The 22576-nt window shown below is 42.0% G+C and overlaps 1 protein-coding gene across 1 annotated transcript in view; it reads left to right on the forward strand.

Annotated features, from left to right (window-relative positions):
- Positions 1-22576, forward strand: part of ZMAT4 (zinc finger matrin-type 4) — a 386494-nt gene that overhangs the window by 206325 nt on the left and 157593 nt on the right. The window contains exon 4 of the mRNA XM_005899833.2: positions 11793-11949. Coding sequence (XP_005899895.1) covers positions 11793-11949 — 157 coding nt within the window. The remainder of the gene's footprint in view (positions 1-11792; positions 11950-22576) is intronic.

The raw sequence follows: 22576 nt of genomic DNA on the forward strand, positions 1-22576 counted from the left end.
TTAAGTTACATACTTACATACATCCTGAATTACCACAGTAATTTAGGTGTACATCCATTGTCTCATACAGATAAAAAATTAAACTAGCAAAAGTACTTTTGCTATGATAAAACTCTTAGGATTTTCTCATGTAAGAGCTTTCATATATATCATATACCAGTGCTAATAAATCTTGTTATGATACGTTATATCCATAGAACTTACTTATCTCATCACTGGAAGTTTGTACCTTTTGATCTCCTTTGTCACCATGCAATATCACATTATTGTTAAGTTTCCTCACCATACATTTCATCCTCTGACCCATTTATTTTGTAACTGGGAGTGTGTACCTCTTAACTTCCTTCACCTAATTCACCCATCCCCCTACCTGCCTTCTCTCTGGCAACCACCTGTTTGTACTTTTGACTTTGTTTCTTTTCTGTTATGTTTGTTCATTTGTCTTGGTTTTTAGATTCCACCTGTAAGTGAAATAATACAGGATTTATTTTTCCCCATGTAGCATACCTTCTAGGTCTGTCCATGTGGTCACAGATGGCAAAATTTCATTCCTTTTTATGACTACCGTCCATCCATTTGTTAATGCACACTTTGGTTGCTTCCATATCTTGGCTATTGCAAATAATCCTGCATTGAACATTGGGCTGCAAATATCATTTCAAATTACTGTTTTGGTTTTCTTTGGAAGCCCAGAAATGGAATTGCTGGATCATATAGTAGCTTTGTTTTTAATTTTTAGGAACCTCGGTACACTTGTTCACAGGCTTTACACTCCACTCCACTGCTTTACACTCCAAACAGTGGGGCACAAGGTCCCCTTTTCTCTCCGTTCTAGCTGACACTTGTTATTTACTGTCTTTTTGAAAGTAGCCATTCCAACAGGTGTGGGGTTTTAGCTCCTTGTGGTTTTGATTTGCATTTCCCTGATGACTAGCAATGTTCAGCGGAGAAGGCAACCGCACCCCACTCCAGTACTCTTGCCTGGAAAATCCCATGGGTGGAGGAGCCTGGTAGGCTGCAGTCCAGTCGGACATGACTGAGCGACTTCACTTTCACTTTTCACTTTCATGCATTGGAGAAGGAAATGGCAACCCACTCCAGTGTTCTTGCCTGGAGAATCCCAGGGACGGGGGAGCCTGGTGGGCTGCCATCTATGGGGTCACACAGAGTCGGACACGACTGAAGTAACTTAACAGCAGCAGCGATGTTCAGCAACTTTTCACATGATTGTTGTCTGTTTGTCTTCTTTGGGGAAAAAATGTCTCTTCAACTCCTGTGCTCATTATTTAATCAAATTTTTATTGTGAGTTGTGTGAGTTCTTTATATATTTTGGGTATTAACCTCTTTGATTTGCAAATATCTTCTCCGGTTTGGTAGGTTGTCTTGTTGTTTTGTTGACGGTTTCCTTTTCTATGCAGAAGTCTTTGGTGTGATAATAGTCCCATTGTGTATATTTGTTTCCCTTACCTGAGAATACATATCCAAAAAGATATTTCTCAGACTGATGTCAAAGACTGTACTACCCACGTCTTTTTCTAAGCATCACTGCAGCTTCCTTGAGGATGCTGTTTGCCAGATATGTCTTTTCATCCTTTTGGTTTCATTCATATGTATCATTGAATCCAAAGTGTGTGTCCTCCGGACAACATATTGATCTGTCAAATTTTCTCTTTATCCAGTCTTATCCTCTCTATTTTGATTAGACAAAACTTTCACGCTGCTCCCCAGGTGGCACAGTGGTAAAGAATCCTCTTGCCAATGCGGGAGACGTGGGTGTGATCTCTGGGTCAGGAAGATGCCCTGGAGCAGAAACTGGTGCCCCTCTGTAGTGTTCTCGCCTGGAAAAGTCCATGGACAGAGGAGCTTGGTGGCCACAGTCCACTGGGTCATGAAGAGTCAGACTCGGCTGAAGGCCTGGGTGGCAGCAGTGCTTTCGCACTGTTGCTAAATAGTTGGGGTTATGTCTACTATTTTAGTTTTTATTTTCTGTATGAATTATGTCCTTTTCTTCTCTTGTTTCTCTCATATCACCTTCTTTTGCATTAGCAGAGTATTTTGTACTGGGCTTTCCTGGTGGTTCAGATAGTAAAGAATCTGCCTACAGTACAGGAGGCCCTTTGCATTAAGAGAGTATTTTGTATTACACCACTCTAGTTCCTTAAGTGATTTTTCACTGTATTATTTTGCATTATTTATTTAGCGATTGTTCTAGGGTTTACATATACATCCTAACATCAGAATTTACTCGATTTATACTGACTTAATTTTAACCAGATATAGAAATACTTCTCCTATTTAGCTGTCTTCTCCCTATTTTTCGTGCTACTACTATTATGTGTATTCTGCCTAGGCATGTCATAAATCCAATGATACACTGTTATAATTGCTGTTTTATGCAATTTTATAAGGAAGCTAGAAATGAAAGAAAGACAGTATGTATTTTAGTGTTTGCTGTAATAACCTTATTTATTCTCTATGGTTCTTAACATTAACTCCTGTGGATTTGAGTTGCAACCTTATGATATAGATTTGGTCCCACCTACCTCCTTTGTGCTATTATTATCCTCTATACTATATTTCTATGTATTATTGACCCGACTATATAGATATATACATGTGATTATATATATATTTTTAATTTTCTAAGAGAAAAAAGGAGACACATGCATTTGTGTTGTCTCTTATAATTATATAATTACCTTTCCTGGTGCTCTTTGTTTCTTTTTGTGAAATTCAAATTATTGTCTCATGTCTTTTGCTTTCAGGTAGAACTCCCTTTAGTATTCCCAAGGCAATGGCACCCCACTCCAGTACTCTTGCCTGGCAAATCCCATGGGTGGAGGAGCCTGGTAGGCTGCAGTTCATGGGGTCACTGAGAGTCAGACACGACCGAGCGAGTTCACTTTCACTTTTCACTTTCATGCATTGGAGAAGGAAATGGCAACCCACTCCAGTGTTCTTGCCTTGAGAATCCCAGGGACGGGGGAGCCTGGTGGGCTGCTGTCTATGGGGTCACACAGAGTCAGACACGACTGAAGTGACTTAGCAGTAGTGTGAATCTGCTAGTAACAAATTCAGTTTTTAAAAAAAATCTCTGGATGCCTTTATTTGACCTTAAATTTTGAAAGGATGTTTTGCTGGACATAAGATTCTTGGTCGGTAGATTTTTTTTTTTTCTTTCAGCCTTCTGAGTATGTCATCACACTGTCTTCTGATCTTCACTGTTTCTGATGAGAAATCATCTGTTTATCTTGTTGTGATTGCCTTGTGTGTGGTGAGCTGCATTTCTTTGTTGCTTCAAAAATTTCTGTTTTTGGCTTTCAGTGTTTTTGTACTATGATGTATTGTGATGCGGATCATTTTCTGCTTATCCTACTTGAGTTTTGTTAAACTTCTTGGAAGTGTATGCGAATATTTTTCTTTAAATTTGGGAAGTTTTCAATCAATATTTTTTAATATGTTTTTCTCCTCCATTCTCTTTCTATTCTCCTGGTATTATAATTAAGTGCATATGTTGGTGTGATTAATGGTGTTCTACATTTCTCTAGGATAGTCTTCATTTTTTTTTTTTCATTCTTGTTTTTCTTTCTTTTCTGAATTGCATAATCTCTATTTTTTTTTTTCGGTCTTCAAAACCAGTGATTCTTTCTTATGCAAGCTCAAAACTACTGATGAGTCTCTCTAATGAAGTTTTAATTTCAGTCACTGTACTTTTTACTCCAGAATATCCATTTTATTTTTCATTATTTCTATTTCTTTAGTGATATTCTCTATTTTACAGCATATTGGCATCATACATTCCATTATTTAAGTATGATTCCCTTTAATTCTCTGAACACATCAGTAATTGAAATCTATGGTGTTGTTTTGAAGTCTTTGCCAGATAAACTTAATATCTGGACCATCTTTTTGTTGTCTTTTTTTCCCTTGTAAATGTGTTACATTTTTCTTCTTTTTTTTTTGCCTACTTTGTAATTTTTATTGTTGTTGGAAACTGGATATTTTAGGTAATGTAGCAATGTTGGAAACTGATTCTCCCACTCTCTTGAACTTGTTTTTGTTGTAGATTGCTTATTTATTTGTCCAGTGTCTTTACTAGATTATTTTAATTATATCCCTTTCCCCAACTATATGTAGTTGCAGATTCCTCAGAGGAACATCCTTAGGAGAGTGCACAGTCATTGTGGGCTGACGGTGGGTTTTGCAGGACTCCAGTGGACTGTCTCTTTCCCTGGTCTCCTCTGTTAAGCTGTCTCCCTCTACTGGAATCATACCTAGCTCTTAGGCTCTGCTTGTTGCTGGATGATTGCTCTGTTGTTTCTACCAGTACTCTAAGATATAAATGCTGATCTGATTAAATTTAGTCCCTTTTGTATCATTCGTTTTTAAGGCAAGTCTTTGCAGTTTGTTCTGACAATGAGAAGGCTGGCCTTAGCTGTCTCTTTCTCTGGTTCTCTCTGGTAAACTAGCTTGTTGCTCTGATGGAGCCATCGGCTATTTCTTAATTGCTTACCACCAAAACCGCCATTGCTCTTGAGAGCATCCTTATGCTTAAACCTTCCCACACTCTATTCAAACACAGTCTGTTCCTCTGGGGATAGCTTAGCATCTCTCTGTTCTTATAGTACCTCATTTCCCCTCTGTTTTTATGGAAAAATCTCTGAGCCACTGCTTTTCTCAGAGCGACTGCTCTGCTTCATTATCTGGGCTGAGGTGGCAGCCTCTGGTCTTCTTAGCTTGTTTCCCAGGCACAGAACCTTTGTCCGACAAGCAAACTGGGGCACATCAGATCACGGTTCCAATATTCTGGACCAGCTGTGTGGGGGATGGAGCTTCTGTCCTACGAATAAGAGTGAAGGGAGAGAGTACCTGATCTCTGGGTTGCTTTGCTGGGAATTTAGTTTCTGCATCTTGGAGCTGAAGGGGATGCAGTTCAGGTTAGTGGCCTGCTCTTCCTGATATCTCCTAACTGGGAGCTGATGGGAAAGGAAGCCCTAATTTCTTGACCACACACAGTGGAGTGGAGCTGCCATCATGCTGAGCTGGGGAGTCCAGAGGGAGAGCAAGGGTTGTCTCTGTAGTGCCATGGAACTTTCACTGTTCTTACTTAGAGTTAGTATGTTTTCCTGAAAAAATATTTTAATGTGGTATTTACTTTTAGGATAATTTTCAAAGACTTTGAATAATTTTTTAAACAAATAACTTGCACCATTTATAGCTGTTTTGCTGGGGAACAATGTCACAGGATTCCTCACTCTGACGTTCTGAAACAAAAGTCTTTCTCTTAGGCTTTTTACATTTACCTAAAGAAGAATGAAGCCTGGCTTGGAGAATTTTGAGCATTACTTTACTAGCATGTGAGATGAGTGCAATTTGAGTGAGATGAGATCAAATTGCCAACATCTGCTGGATCATGGAAAAAGCAAGAGAGTTCCAGAAAAAGCCTTTGACTGTGTGGATCATAATAAACTGTGGAAAATTCTTCAAGAGATGGGAATACCAGACCACCTGATCTGCCTCTTGAGAAATTTGTATGCAGGTCAGGAAGCAACAGTTAGAACTGGACATGGAACAACAGACTGGTTCCAAATAGGAAAAGGAGTTCGTCAAGGCTGTATATTGTCACCCTGCTTATTTAACTTATATGCAGAGTACATTATGAGAAATGCTGGACTGGAAGAAGCACAAGCTGGAATCAAGATTGCCGGGAGAAATATCAATAACCTCAGATATGCAGATGACACCACCCTTATGGCAGAAAGTGAAGAGGAACTAAAAAGCCTCTTGATGAAAGTGGAAGTGGAGAGTGAAAAAGTTGGCTTAAAGCTCAACATTCAGAAAACGAAGATTATGGCATCCGGTCCCATCACTTCATGGGAAATAGATGGGGAAACAGTGGAAACAGTGTCAGACTTTATTTTTTGGGGCTCCAAAATCACTGCAGATGGTGACTGCAGCCATGAAATTAAAAGACGTTTACTCCTTGGAAGGAAAGTTATGACCAACCTAGATAGCATATTCAAAAGCAGAGACATTACTTTGCCAACAAAGGTCCGTCTAGTCAAGGCTATGGTTTTTCCTGTGGTCATGTATGGATGTGAGAGTTGGACTGTGAAGAAGGCTGAGCACCGAAGAATTGATGCTTTTGAACTGTGGTGTTGAAGAAGACTCTTGAGAGTCCCTTGGACTGCAAGGAGATCCAACCAGTCCATTCTGAAGGAGATCAGCCCTGGGATTTCTTTGGAAGGAATGATGCTAACGCTGAAACTCCAGTCCTTTGGCCACCTCATGCAAAGAGTTGACTCATTGGAAAAGACTCTGATGCTGGGAAGGATTGGGGGCAGGAGGAGAAGGGGACGACAGAGGATGAGATGGCTGGATGGCATCACTGACTCGATGGACGTGAGTCTGGGTGAACTCCGGGAGCTGGTGATGGACAGGGAGGCCTGGCGTGCTGCGATTCATGGGGTCGCAAAGAGTCGGACACGACTGAGCGAGTGAACTGAACTGAAAGAAGAATGAAGACAGTTATTTGAATGGAGTGGAAAAAAAAAAGCTTATGATAAAATAAAATGGAATTTCAAAACTAGATTTTTGGCTGAGTCAGTCAGGGTTTTTCATGAGGTTGGAATTCTTCAGAAAACTTCTTAACTTTGTGAAATGCTTTGAATAAGTGGTCTTAGGATGTTCCACACGCTTTTTTTTTCTTTCAGTCATGTGGACACTGCATTGAAAAAGTCAGACCGAATATTTGCCTTCTGATTGAAATCCATATTTTATAAAAACAATCTTGGATTCCCCTTTATTTACTTAGTAGCTTAGGGCCATTCTCAATTTGTTAAGTCAGAAACTTTAAATGTGATCTCTGACATCAGTTCATCAACCTTTATGGAATTTCTCCCCTGAGCTATAGAACAGCAGGGCTTTTGGGACAGTGAGAGACTCCAGTAACAATGATGTGATCTGTAGTTGCAAGCAGCATTTAATCTAGGATCTAGATAGCCAGAAATACACAACTAAATTCTGGTACATTCCAGGACCTTGGTTAATGTTGAGATTCTCTCTGGATAGTTGCATCTCCACTGGGGTCATTCGAGGAATCAGAGTTGGTGACATTGTGTAAGTTACATTGACCCCCTTAGTAAAATATCCCATAAAAGATGTCCTATGGACCTCAAAAAGCTGCCCGACTTCTCAGGGCATAACAGCCCTTGTATGATCAGACACCTAAACTTTCTTGGTCCCTCTTCTGTAATGATGGCATAACTGCCTTCCATGATATCTTCTTGCATAACAGTTGGTTCTCTGCTTGTCTTATTCTTTGATTCTTGTCTATGATGGTATGAATGAGATTGAATAGAAATCTAAGAATCTCATGAGATTGATACAGCAGAGCAGAAATCTAAGAATGCATATTAAAACCATGATGAAATGACCATACCTTTTGGGAAAATGTTCCCCTAGTTGAAACCTCAAGTTAGTTTACAAATTGTTGAAAACTCTGGTTCTCTTCCTGGCCAGCTTCCTGGCTGACCATAGGCCTCCTTGTGTTACCTGTCTTCCTGTTTTGTCTTTTTATGGCATGCAATTTAGTAATCCCACAAACCAACCTTCAACTCCTGTGTTCATTCAATAAACACCTGCATGTCCTACTGTGTGGCAAGCATTGTACTAGGACCTGAGGCCCCGGTATTAATGAAAAAATTTCCTTAACTTTAGCTATTTCCTTGTTCCTCTTGAGGGGAACAAATATGAAAAAAATACATGTCAGAATTCAGTGTTCTATTATAAAAGAGGCATATACGGGACACATGGAAGACCCCAAGGCCCCTGTCAACTTCTTCAGGATGGGAGACAGAAGAAGCTTCATCTCAAGAAAGTGATGGTTAAACTGAGCCATGATAAAGGTTTTGGGTAGACCAGATTAGATAAGCAGTGATGAAGAAGGATGTACCAGGCAAGAGAAGACTTGAAGATGAAAATCCACACAAATAGGCTCATTTACATGACTGGTCTTTTAAGCTTACCTAATTGGGAGAGCATGGTTCCAACAGGAGACTGTATTTCTTTGATTATAATGTTTTCCTTTCATTTTGTGCCTGCTTTCTCCAGTTCCCCTGGTCTCAACCTCTTTAATAACAGAGAGTGGAGTTTTATTCTTCTAGCACAGCATCGCACATATTTAGGGGGTCCTGAAAAATGTGTTGAATGAATGAATACCATAAACCCACTAGTCATTATCCAGTTTAAGGGCTGTTCTTTGCCTTGGAAACTCGATCTGAATACACTTCATACAATGATGGCAGCCCCTTTCTGTAGGGATGTCTCCACCTTAGAGCTCCAGGGAGATAGGGACTAGTTCCTGAGCCCAGGTTCAGCTGGTGATTTTGCTAGAAGTGGCGTAAGGGATGCACAGATTCTAAATAGGTGTGGATTGTGAGTTAAGCTTTAGCTTATGATCGTGTGCTTCATTTTAAGAAAAATGAGATGCTTGAGCCCATATTATGCATAAGTAGGTAAAAATGGGCAATCCAAGCAACCACTCTCACCTTGACAACCTTCTCCTTTTGTCCCTTTAAACATCAGACCAATATTCCCTGACACAGAGTGGGAAAGTGTCAGTTAGGGCTCTCAATCCTCCCGGGCTGTCCACTGCTCACTCACTGGGCTAGACCCCTTCAGCAACTCCCTGATTTGTGTTTCCTGGTCTTCTTGGCTCTGCCCCATCATGGGCCTGGGGCATGTCCTGGGCCTGCTTAGAGACACAGATGCCAGGAAACCAAGTCTCCCCTTTCTTGCCTGGTTCAGTCAGCTCCACAGCAGACCACACAAAGGGGTTCAAGTGTCTATGACTTCTTTTTGTTTTTAAAAGCTTTTCTTTTTTAATTTTTTGTAAATTAAAAAAAATTTTGGGCCATGCCTTATGTCATGCAGAATCTTAGTTCCCCGACCGGGAATTGAACCCATGCCCCCTACAGTGGAAGTGTGGAGTCCTAACCACTGGACCTCTAGGGAAGTCCCTCTTTGAATTTTTACTGATGAGGAAACTCAAAGCACCTCAGCTTGAAGCGCTCAGCAGGGATACACTTGGTGGGTCCAGCCTCAGAACCTACCCAGGTGTCCTGAGGTTTGTGCCTCGCTGGGAGAGACCCCTTTTGGGAGGCCCATCCTCTCTCCATAGAATCCATTTCCTTTCATGGACTCCCCACCCTCACGTCTAGCAATACATTTCCTTAAATCTCACTTTTAAAATGTGATATTGGTCTTGGATAGATTCTAAGATTTAATTTATGCTCCCATTCCCAGGTGGCTCAGTGGTAAAGAATCTGCCTGCCAATGCAGGAGATGCGGATTCAGTCTCTGGGTTGAGAAGATCCCCTGGAGAAGGAAATGGCAACCCACTCCAGTATTCTTGCCTGGGAAATCTCATGGACAGAGGAGCCTGGCAAGCTACAGTCCATGGAGTCTCAAAGAGTTGTATGTGACTGAGCATGCTTGCAAGGTCAAGCTAATAAATGGCTATAGGTAGGATTCCAAATCTCAGAGACTTTTATGGAGTCTCTCCCTTCCCCCAACCCTGAACTGCACTCCAGCCTCCGGGAACACACACACACACACACTCACACACACACTCACACTCCTCCCAAGACTGAGTGCAAATGATCAGTGCTATTGCCAATAGATGACTTAAGAAGTAAAGTGTTAGTTTTTAACTGCCACAAAATATGCAAGGCAATGCTCTCCATCACTCTGGACATCTTACTGTTGTGCAGAAAAATACAGAATTCCCTTTCTCTGTCCCACCCCCACCTTCATCCTTGTCCCCATGCCATTTTAAATTGCATTCTTTGGGGTCTGCCAGGAATAGGAGAAGGGGCTTTTGTGAGGCCAGATACTCACCCATGGCTGCTCTTTTAACAAAGAGATGCTTTGCTCCTACCATTCCATTAAGGAATAGATTAACTCCTTATCTGAGAGTCCTCTTTACCCTCAATTTCTAACTAGGCATGAGGGGAGCCTGTGAATTAATCTTCCCCTTGCAGAATATAGGTAATTGATGACCTGTGGGCACAATCTCCAGGTCACATGGTCTGACAAAGGATTTATTTTTTCCCAAATCATTATTCATTTTCATGAAGTCTTACAGAGGAATAAAAATCAAGCTGGATTTAAGTATTTCGTGCAGCAGTTAATGAATCACCTGTCTTGAAGAAAAGGAAAATGATGCAAACTCTCCTGGAAAATTCAGCCAGCATGGTCACCATAGCTTTATGATAGACTCAAGTTCATTATGATAAATATTGGATTCCTTAAAGAAATCTTTAAAAAAAAAATCTTGAACATGGGGCCACGTATCCTGGTGAGGCTAAAGTGTGTCAAAGCAGAGCTGAATGCCAAATGATAATTTCTGCTAAATAATTCAGGCCCTGTGAACTCTGGTATTTTACTTACTTTGATGCATGATACAGATGCAACGAGAGAACCTTTTCCTCCTGGAACCAGATCCAATGTGTTCTCACCGTTGTGGGCCTTGTTTTTCTGCAGGTAGCTCATATTCACCCCTCTGTGCGGTGTTGCTAGTGCCTGGCAGTCGTGGTCCCTATTAAATAGAGGTTGAAGTTGGTCACTGAGAAAGTTTTGGTGATGTTTATCATGTAGGAAATAATAGATTGCAGAGCAAGGACAAAACAGACATTTCAAGAAAAAGGAAGAGGCTACTTCTTTCCAAGGCTGAGAATTTATTTATGGCCAAAAAAAAAAAAAAAAGAAACGAGAAACAGAGAGTAGACTAGTAAACACTTGCTTAATTGAACAACTATTGCCTCAGCTTTAAGATGCCTTTTGAAAAATGATGAGCAGTGAAGTGACTGCGCAGAGATACTATTTATAAGGAAAAAATCTTGAGCTCATCTGATTGATGACCACAAAATTTTCAACGATATAGAGCATAAAGCCATTGACTAAAATTGTGTCAAATGAGGAGATAGTTTGATGAACATGGAGAAAGTACAGATAAGCACTGTGTAGAATGGATCAAAAACTAGCCAATAAGTAACTAAGAATATAATCGGTTCTCAGAGAAGGAAATGGCACCCCACTCCAGTACTCTTGCCTGGAAAATTCCATGGGTGGAGGAGCCTGGTAGGCTACAGTCCATGGGGTCACAAAGAGTCGGACACAACCGAGTGACTTCACGTTCTTTCTTTCTATAGTTCCTTTTGGAGAAGGAAATGGCAACCCGCTTCAGTGTTCTTTCCTGGAGAATCCCATGGATGGAGGGGCCTGGTGGGTTACAGTCTATGGGGTTGCAAAGAGTCGGACACAACTAAGCAAATAACCACACACACACACACAATCAGTTCTAGTCTGATAACATTAATGATCAGGCCAAAATTAAAATGATTTAATAGTAGAACCTAATATGTGTTGATTACTATTTCCAGGCATTGGATTAACTCCTGTTATATGGATTGACTATTTCAATCTTCTCAACAATATTAACTAACTTGCCCAATGAATATTAACCAATTTTTTGATAGTTAATATTAACAATACTAAGTATAAAACCCTCATTTTATAATGAAGTTACATTACATAATGTGGGTAAACTAAGTTTTCGTCTCTAAATCCCACATGGAATAATACTCAATGCAATGCTTTAAAAAGAAAGAAAAAAGACAGGAAAAAGACTCATGTGAGTTTCATGTGCAACAGAACGGAGTGGAACAAAGACATTGGAAGCCTTGGGGTGCTCTAATATTCTTTCGATCTCTCTCTCTCTCACACACAGGGAAATGATGCTGATATGGTGGATAAAAACAAATGCTGTACCCTCTGTAACATGTCCTTCACCTCCGCGGTGGTGGCTGACTCACATTATCAAGGCAAAATCCACGCCAAAAGGTTAAAACTGTTGCTAGGAGAGAAAACCCCGTTAAAGACCACAGGTAGGTGTCTGAATGGTGGTGGTGGGGAGACCCCGACCTCCAGTGCCTGGCCCGTGCATCAGGCTGCCTCTTCAGGGGTGGCTGCCAGATCAGAGTGGATGCCCTTCAAAGCTAAAGGGATGGGCAGGTCGCCCAGTGGAACTTGCAGTTGTAAGACTATTAAATCCAGGTGCTGGTCCTCTCAACTTGGCCCCTTCAGATATGTGATTCAGCAGTTTGCATCTTTTGTTTCTATCCTGCAAGATGTTGCCTATCATATTTATTATATGTTATGTAAGGTTATCTATTATGTAAGGAATGCTGTCTTTTCTGACTTTGGTCTGTAATCAGCAGAGGTGACGGATAGTGTACTGTATATTATTGATTCCCTCCTGCAGACTGGTTCATCTGTACCATTTTTTGTCTTCAGAAACACTTTTATTTGCTGACAACCATGGTGTGCCTTCTCCCCACCCACCCCACCCCAGGTAACATTCCAGTCATCTTCTTGGGGATTTTGTGATTCAAGCCTATTAACTTTCACGATAAAAGGTTTAAATATCAGTCATAGAGTGTTTGACCTTCTAATTATTCAGAAGTAACAAAAAATTTCTTCAGAAGTCTATCCAATCATAGAACTGAAATACTATCATTGTTTAATGAGGACAGACTATTAGGGCAAGATTTACATGGTAGCAAAGATGTTACTAGAATAGGTGATAATCTCAAGAAGTTGAGGGTATATTTCATGATGTCGACATTTTCAGTGCAATTACAATGGAGCTGTGCATTGGAGCTGCCTGCCTAATGAATCATGCATAAATCGTGGGTGTAATTATTTTTTAAATGGTATTTTGGAAATTGAAGAGAATCTAAAACAATACTTGGCTTTTATTCTCACCGGTGTTTTTCTTAAGAAAAATATCTGCTTTTACCTAAAGACTAGTAGGGAATCTTTTCACTGTATTTTTCTACTTACTTGAACTGAAGAATATTGTTTTTGTAAAGGTAGCTGTGACATTCAGATATAGGATGGCTGGAAAGCACTTGGAATTGGAAGAAAGCTCAGCTTGATTGAGGTACACTGTCTGTATTGACATTTGATAAGCAGGCACTTGGTTGAAACTCCTGATTTTTGCTCTCTGAAAGGTTGGATACTCACCTTGTAACCTACTCCCCCTCAAATCTCTTAAAATAGACACTTCAAAGAAACAGCCACTGGAAAATTTTTACCTGTTCTCCATGAATGAGTAACTAGCCCATTTGTTCTCCCTGCCTAAGCAGAGTATTGCTGTTAAATTTAATTTTGGAGGTAGTGATGGAAGAGGAGAGGCTCTGTCTTCGTTTATCACATCAATTAGCAAGTGGGAGTTATTATTTCTGTAAAGAAGAATCACCACCTGGCAAAAAATAGGTCTTTGTGAATTTCAGCACATCCTTAAGATAGCCAAGCACCATTTTGTCTCTCTGAGTTACCCTCAAAGCTGGTAAATATAACTTGGGGGTAATTTGTTAGTTGCCGTCTATATGTTCCAAGGGGAAACAATCTAAAATATGGAAACTGCAGTGTATACTTAATGACTTAGTTCTGGAGTTCACAGAGCTATCCCAGTCCTCACTGTGACAGACATCGAGTTGCTGGGTGGGGAGCGGGGACTAGGGGTGGATTGGGGGGTAGGGAGCACTCACAGCACTTAGCTCGGGCTGGGGAAAGAGATGTCGTTTTCTTTTCCCAGCATCTCCATTTCTCATCTAGCTTCGGGTCCTGAAGCTGCACATCCCCTTTCTGCAGCTTCACATCTCATCCATTCTCCTCCAAAGCTGCTTTGAGCAGAAAGGATCTTAGAATGTGTTAACTCCAGACAGAATTGAAGAGCCTGGGGAGCTACATTGGTTCCCTGGGCTGACATTGATGTTGACCCAACTGCCATCAGGGAGCAAATGAAACAAATTACCCTCCTAGAGGGAGGTGAGTCATTAGGTATACGTGTAAGCAGAGGGCAGGCATTGTTTCCCAGGGCACAGGACAAGGATGGAGGGCCTGGGAGGAGGGTGGACTCCAGTGGTGGGGATTCGGAGTACCAAGATCATCCTGAGACTAAGCAGGGTACCAGCATCAGGAGAGTCAGGCAAATGGTAGCAGAGCCCTGGCTGCAGTCCTGAGGTTCTGGGGAAAGGAAGGACTGTTAAGAGCATGGCAGAAAGGTTAGTTGCTCAGTTGTGTCCAACTCTTTGCAACTCCGTGGGCGGTAGCCTGCCAGGCTCCTCTGTCCATGGGATTCTCCAGGCAAGAATACTGGAGTGGGTTGCCATTTCCTCCTCTAGGGGATCTCTCCGACCCAAGTATTAAACCTGGGTTTCCCACATTACAGGCAGATTCTTTACCATCTGAGCCACCGGGGAAATCCAAGAGCATGGCAAGGCACAATCATTTTCAACCAGAGCCCTGGGCTGGAAACCATACAGGAACATAGCAAGAACCTGGCTCCCATATCTAGGTTAGAGGTTGAGGCTTGGTCTCTAGCACAAATTCAGTTACTGTAAACAGAGGATAAGGACCAAGAGGCAGCAGAAAAGAACACTCAGGACACGGACTTCCTGAGCCCCTGAGTGAAGCTCCTTCAGATCCTTGAATGGCGTCAGGACAGCCTTTACTGCCTGTAGCTGAACCCAGCAGCACTGCCTGAAGCTGTGGCTGGGGCTGCCCTCTGCCCATCTAGGAACTGCTCTGTCTAATCCACCAGGGTGGCTGGACATCACTTCTACAATGAAAACAGAAGGAAAACACAGAACATTAAAAACCCAGCCAACTGAACTCAGAAGCAATCTCCCTCCTCAGGTAGGTTCCTGGAGATTCCCCTCCATAAGTAACAGGCTCCTGAATGGTGGTGACTTCTGAGTGGGAATAACTGAATAAAGCATGATTCATTACTTCGCAGAGCTATTCTATGTGGTGAAGGTGAGCAGTTGGTGTCTGGGAACCATCACCTTTCCTCCTACTCAGGATGCACTTTTATCAGACATCAGCTGAGGATCCTGCAGAATTAGCTGGCGTTTGAGTTGCTTTTTTCAAATGGGTGTGTGTTTACTAGGATGTCTGAAATGCTTGGAGGCGCCGCTAAGGACAAAACCCAGTGTGTTTTGGAATCTCTGCTCTAGTTCATGCTTTTCTTTCTGTAAGATGAGAACATGAGGAGACTACAAACTCACCATGTTCTCCAAGGGTTGACAGACCTTAGTGTAGAGGTCTTGCCTAGATCGGAGGCTAGGTAGAGGCTGCCCTGTCACTGCCACATTGTGGGAAGCTTCTGGAGGTGACCCAGAGAATAGAGGCCAGCAGTGAAGAGCATGGGGATCCTCTCACTGGAGGGGGAGGAAAGGAAGTGATGCTGTTGAGTATGGAATAGAGATTACTGGGAAGGCTGTCATGGGAAAGAGAGAATGCTTCTGTGTGTGCGTGTGAATGTGCATCATGCATGTGTGTGCTTGGGTTTAAAAGATATGAGTAGGTAGAAATTAGGGGTCTAGATCTGAGCTCTGGTAAGTATCACATATTCAGAGATATTTGTTTTTATTTTTTGGCCATGACATGCAGCTTGTGGGGTCCCTGACCAGGGATTGAACCTGGGTCCTTTGCGTTGGAAGTGAAGAGCCTTAACCCCTGGACACCAGGGAAATCTGAGTATTCAGAGACACTTAGAGGTGGAATGTGTGTCCAGAGATGAGGGGCTGCTGAAGCAGAGGCTGGGACACTTTGCAGGGCACTTCCTGAGGGGGGTTCTACCATTGTAACATTAGCCCAGAGGACGTTTTAAGTTGCTAGATTACATGGTCAGCCTAGACGGCATTTTCAGTGCTCCCCAGGTCCCCCAGCTCCTGCACTCCTCCCCTCTCCTGGGCCAGTCCCCCCGCTCTGTTCAGAGAACTCACTCCAGAAAGGTCCATCTCCAAGCAGACCCAAACCATGTCCCCTTGAAGCATAAAACAAAAACTTTCAACTACAGGTATTTCCCACTGTCTGCCATTAATCAAAGTGAGATTTGAGATCACCCATACTGTCAGCAATATGTGAACCGTGAACTTCCTGATGTTCAAGCTGGTTTTAGAAAAGGCAGAGGAACCAGAGATCAAACATCCACTGGATCATAGAAAAAGCAAGAAAGTTCCAGAAAAACATCTATTTCTGCTTTATTGACTATGCCAAAGCCTTTGACTGTGTGGATCACAAGAAACTGTGGAAAATTCTTCAAGAGATGGGAATACCAGACCACCTGATCTGCCTCTTGAGAAATTTGTATGCAGGTCAGGAAGCAACAGTTAGAACTGGACATGGAACAACAGACTGGTTCCAAATAGGAAAAGGAGTATGTCAAGGCTGTATATTGTCACCCTGTTTATATAACTTATGTGCAGAGTACATCATGAGAAATGCTGGACTGGAAGAAACACAAGCTGGAATCAAGATTGCTGGGAGAAATATCAATAACCTCAGATATGCAGATGACACCACCCTTATGGCAGAAAGTGAAGAGGAACTCAAAAGCCTCTTGATGAAAGTGGAAGTGGAGAGTGCAAAAGTTGACTTAAAGCTTAACATTCAGAAAACAAAGATTATGGCATCCGATCCCATCACTTCATGGGAAATAGATGGGGAAACAGTGGAAACAGTGTCAGACTTTATTTTTTGAGGCTCCAAAATCACTGCAGATGGTGACTGCAGCCATGAAATTAAAAGATGCTTACTCCTTGGAAGGAAAGTTATGACCAACCTAGATAGCATATTCAAAAGCAGAGACATTACTTTGCCAACAAAGGTCCGTCTAGTCAAGGCTATGGTTTTTCCTGTGGTCATGTATGGATGTGAGAGTTGGACTGTGAAGAAGGCTGAGCACCGAAAAATTGATGCTTTTGAACTGTGGTGTTGGAGAAGACTCTTGAGAGTCCCTTGGACTGCAAGGAGATCCAACCAGTCCATTCTGAAGGAGATCAGCCCTGGGTGTTCTTTGGAAGGAATGATGCTAAAGCTGAAAGTCCAGTACTTTGGCTACCTCATGCGAAGAGTTGACTCTTTGGAAAAGACTCTGATGCTGGGAGGGATTGGGGGCAGGAGGAGAAGGGGATGACAGAGGATGAGATGGCTGGATGGCATCACTGACTCGATGGATGTTAGTTTGAGTGAACTCCGGGAGCTGGTGATGGACAGGGAGGCCTGGGGTGCTGCGATTCATGGGGTCGCAGAGTCGGACATGACTGAGTGACTGATCTGATCTGATATGATACTCTATCAATATCAGTTCAGTGGCTCAGTCATGTCTCACTCTTTGCGACCCCATGGACTGCAGCACACCAGGCCTCCCTGTCCATCACCAACTCCTGGAGTTTACTCAGACTCATGTCCACAGAGTTGGTGATGCCATCCAACCATCTCATCCTCTGTTGCCCCTTCTCCTCCCACCTTCAATCTTTCCCAGCATCAGGGGCTTTTCAAATGAGTCAGTTCTTCACATCAGGTGGCCAAAGTATTGGAGTTTCAGCTTCAGCATCAGTCCTGCCAATGCATATTCAGGACTGATTTCCTTTAGGAAATTTGAATTCCCTAATTCCTGATTTCTTGCCAGTCAGGAAGGACTGGTTGGATCTCCTTGCAGTCCAACAGACTCTCAAGAGTCTTCTCCAACACCACAGTTCAAAAGCATCAATTCTTTGGTGCTCAGCTTTCTTTATGGTCCGATCTCATATCCAAACATGACTACTGGAAAAACCATAGCTTTGACTAGACGGACCTTTGTTGGCAAAGTGTCTCTTCTTTTTAATAAGCTTTCTAGGCTGGTCATTGGAGAAGGCAATGGCACCCCACTCCAGTACTCTTGCCTGGAAAATCCCATGGACAGAGGAGCCTGGTGGACTGCAGTCCATGGGGTCACTAAGAGTCGGACACGACTGAGCGACTTCACTTTCACTTTTCACTTTCACGCATTGGAGAAGGAAACAGCAACCCACTCCAGTGTTCTTGCCTGGAGAATTCCAGGGATGGGGAGGCTGGTGGGCTGCCATCTATGGGGTCTCACTTAGCAGCAGCAGCAGCAGGTTGGTCATAACTTTTCTTCCAAGGAGCAAGCATCTTTTAATTTCATGGCTGCAGTCATTATCTGCAGTGATTTTGGAGCCCCCCAAAATAAAATCTGTCACTGTTTCCACTTTTTCCACATCTATTTGCCATGAAGTGATGGGACTGGATGCCATGATCAGCCAACTTTTTCAGTCTCCTCTTTCACTTTCATCAAGAGGCTCTTTAGTTCTTCTTTGCTTTCTGCCATAAGGGTGGTGTTATCTGCATATCTGAGGTTATTGATATTTCTCCCAGCTATCTTGATTCCAGCTCGGGCTTCATCCAGTCCGGCATTTCTCATGATGTCTCTGCATGTCAGTTAAATAAGCAGGGTAAAAATATACAGTCTTGACATACTCCTTTCCCGATTTGGAACCAGTCTGTTGTTCCATGTCCAGTTCTAACTGTTGCTTCTTGACCTGGATACAGATTTCTCAGGAGGCAGGTCAGGTGGTCTGGTATTCCCATCTCTTTCAGAATTTTCAACAGTTTGTTGTGATCCACACAATCAAAGGCTTTGGCATAGTCAATAAAGCAGAAGTAGATGTTTTTCTGGAACTCTCTTGTTTTTTCGATGATCAGCGGATGTTGGCAGTTTGATCTCTGGTTCCTCTGCCTTTTCTAAATCTAACTTGAACATCTGGAAGTTCACAGTTCATGTACTGTTGAAGCCTGGCTTGGATAATTTTGAGCATTACTTTACTAGTGTGTGAGATGAGTGCAATTGTGTGGTAGTTTGAGCATTCTTTGGCATTGCCTTTCTTTGGGATTGAAATGAAAACTGACCTTTTCCAGTCCTGTGGCCACTGCTGAGTTTTTCAAATTTGCTGGCATACTTAGTGCAGCACTTTGACAGCATCAGCTTTTAGGATTTGAAATAGCTCAACTGGAATTCCATCACCTCCACTTGCTTTGTTTGTAGTGATGTTTCCTAAGGCCCACTTGACTTTGCATTCCAGGATGTCTGTCTCTAAGTGAGTGATCACACCATGGTGATTATGTGGGTCATGAAGATCTTTTTTGTATAGTTCTTCTGTGAATTCTTACCACCTCTTAATATCTTCTGCTTCTGTTAGGTCCATACCATTTCTGTCCTTTATTGAGCCCATCTTTGCATGAAATGTTCCCTTGGTATCTCTAATTTTCTTGAAGAGATCTCTAGTCTTTCCCATTCTCTTATTTTCCTCTGTTTCTTTGCACTGATCACTGAGGAAGCCTTTCTTATCTCTCCTTGCTGTTCTTTGGAACTCTGCATTCAAATGGACAGTCTTTCCTTTTCTCCTTTGCCTTTCTCTTCTTTTCACAGCTATTTGTAAGGTCTCTTCAGATAACCATTTTCCCTTTTTGCATTTCTTTTTCTTGGGGATAGTCTAGATCCCTGCCTCCCGTACAGTGTCAGGAACTGCCATCCATAGTTCTTCAGGCACTCTGTCTATCAGATCTAATCCCTTGAATCTATTTCTCACTTCCATTGTATAATCGTAAGGGATTTGATTTAGGTGATACCTGAATGGTCTAGTGGTTTTCCCTACTTTCTTCAGTTTAGATCTGAATTTGGCAATAAGGAGTTCATGACCTGAGCCACAGTCAGCTCCCAGTCTTATTTTTGCTGACTGTATAGAGCTTCTCCATCTTTGGCTGCAAAGAATATAATCAGTCTGATTTCAGTATTGACCATCTGGTTATGTCCATGTGTAGAGTGTTCTCTTGTGTTGTTGGAAGAAGATGTTTGCTGTGACCAATGCATTCTCTTGGCAAAACTCTGTTAGCCTTTGTGCTGCTTTATTCTGTATTCCAAAGCCAAACTTGCCTGTTACTCCAGGTATTTCTTGACTTCCTACTTTTGCATTCCAGTCCCCTACAGTGAAAAGCACGTCTTTTTTAGATGTTAGTTCTAGAAGTTCTTTTAGGTCTGAATAGAACCGTTTAACTTAAGCTTCTTCAGCATTATTGGTTGGGACACAGACTGGTATTACTGTGATATTGAATGGTTTGCCTTGGAAACGAGCAGAGATTATTCTGTCGTTTTTGAGACTGCATCCAAGTACTGCATTTTGGAGTCTTTTGTTGACTATGATGGTTACCCCATTTCTTCTAAGGGATTTTTGCCCACAGCAGTAGATATAATGGTCTTCTGAGTTAAATTCACCCATTCCAACCCATTTTAGTTCACTGATTCCTAAAATGTCAACACTCAGTCTTTCTATCTCCTGTTCAACCACTTCCAATTTGCCTTAGTTCATGGACCTAACATTCCAGATTCCTATCTATGCAACATTGCTCTTTGCAGCATCGGGCTTTACTTCCATCACCAGTCATATCCACAGCTGGGTGTTGTTTTTGCTTTGGCTCCGTCTCTTCATTCTTCCTGGAGGTAGTTCTCCACTGATCTCCAGTAGCATATTGGGCACCTACTGACCTGGGGAGTTCATCTTTCAGTATCCTATCATTTTGCCTTTTCATACTATTCATGGGGTTCTCAAGGCAAGAATACTGAAGTGGTTTGCCATGCCCTCTCCAGTGGACCACATTCTGTCTGACCTCTCCACCATGACCCGTCTGTCTTGGGTGGCCCTACGTGGCATGGCTCATCATTTCTTTGAGTTAGACAAGGCTGTGGTCCATGTGATCAGATTAGTTAGTTTTATGTGATTGTGGTTTTCAGTCTGTCTGCCCTCTGATGGAGAAGGATAAGAGGCTTATGGGAGCTTCCTAATGGGAGAGACTGAGTTAGGGGAAAACTGGGTCTTTTTCTGATGGGTGAGGGTAAGGTATTATCTTCAGAATTATCAGGAATAGTTATTTGTGGCAGAGACCTTGCTCATCCAAACGCTGTTTGCTTCTGCCTTCCCCAGACTTTCAGATGATTGAAAAGAGATGTACTTTTTAAAAAAGTTTATTCATCTTAATTTTGTCTGCAGTTTTTCTTGGTTGCTCTGTGCAGATTTTCCCTAGTTGTGGTGGGCGGGGCTACTCTTTAGGTGAGGTGCACAGGTTTCTCATTGTGGTCCCTTCTCTTGTCGCTGAAGATGGGCTCTAGGGTGCGTGGGCTTCAGTAGTTGTGGCTTGGTGGCCTGGGTCATGTGGGACACCAAAGATCAAACCTGTTTCCCCTACATTGGCAGGCAGGTTCTTAACCACTGGTGCTCCAGGGAAGTTCATGGAGTAGATGTCTTAAGAGCGGTTACAAGATGGAAGAGGGCCATTCAACCGACATTAGATTTTGCAAGAGCAAAAAAAGAAGGCTTTTTTGCGGTCCTTTGAGGCTGTTTGTTATTTCAGGAGAGTCTAATCCATCCTGCTTGATACATTGTCCCTGAATGTTACTGTTTCACACATAAGCTTTTATGAATACATCCATCATTCTTAGCCAAAAAGGATACTGAGTGCTTTTTTTAATATAATGCCCCCAAATCACTGGCTTGACAGGTAATGGCATCACATTTAGCTTTAACCTTTCTTTCATTTTTTGATCGGTAAGAGTTTGAAGTTGCTGTAGTGGTGTATGTATCTTAACCTTAAGAGATGGATGGAGAATGGTCTGACGTGCTCCAGAGGCCTCCTGGCATTATCTCTGTGTTGATGACTGCACGTGCAACACTTATTGGCACTTAGTAGGCATTTAATGAATATTTGTTAGAATACTGAAAATTGGAAGAATGCATTAGAATAACGAGAGCCATTTAAATATCTGTAGCTTGCTTTTCAATTTGAGTTACCTTGCTTATTTAAATTTGACGTCAATGTGATGATCAAAGGCAGTGGTTTTCCAATTTGACAAGAAGTGGCATGCCTGGCCACTTGTCTGATTTTAAAAAACAAATTTGGTGAAACAAAGAATAAAGGATAAGACAAATATAGGCCCTGGAATCAGACTCAGCTTTAAATTCTGGTTATATCTGTGTGAACTTTTGCAATTAAAGTCCTCAGCCCTCAATTGCATGTTGGTAAGATTATGGAGATATTGAGTTTATGTAACTATTGTAATAAAGGAGAAGGTATATGTAAAATACTTACTGTAGTCCCTACAACATAAGTATTTAAAGAATATATATATATATAGTTATACACAAACACACAACCCTCAGTATTTGCAAGATTTTGTCTGTGAATGCACCTACTCACTAAAATTTCTTTGTAACCGCAAAATCAACACTCATGGCGTTTGATGGGCCATGTGTGCAATTGTGTACAAAGTGGTAAAACATTTGAGTTGCCCTGTGAGTATGTTCTCAGCCGAAGGCCACACTCTGTCTTCTGAATTTCAACTCTCACATGGCAAACAAATGCCTTTTTTACAATCTAGTTCCTGCCAAGTATTTTGCACTTTTGTGCTTTTTATTGGAAATGTTGCCATTTAAAATGGCTCCCCAGGAGAGTGCTGGAATGCTCTCTAGGGCTTCTAAGTGCGAGAAGGCTTTGATGTGCCTTATGGGAAAATGTGTATGTTTAGATAAGCTTTGTTCAGGCATGCATTGTAATATGGTGGATTTGAGTTAAAAGCTAGTGAATCAAAAATATACATGAAAGAAGGTGTCT

The sequence above is a fragment of the Bos mutus genome, chromosome 27, assembly GCF_027580195.1.
Source record: "Bos mutus isolate GX-2022 chromosome 27, NWIPB_WYAK_1.1, whole genome shotgun sequence".
In the NCBI taxonomy this organism is placed as follows: domain Eukaryota; kingdom Metazoa; phylum Chordata; class Mammalia; order Artiodactyla; family Bovidae; genus Bos; species Bos mutus.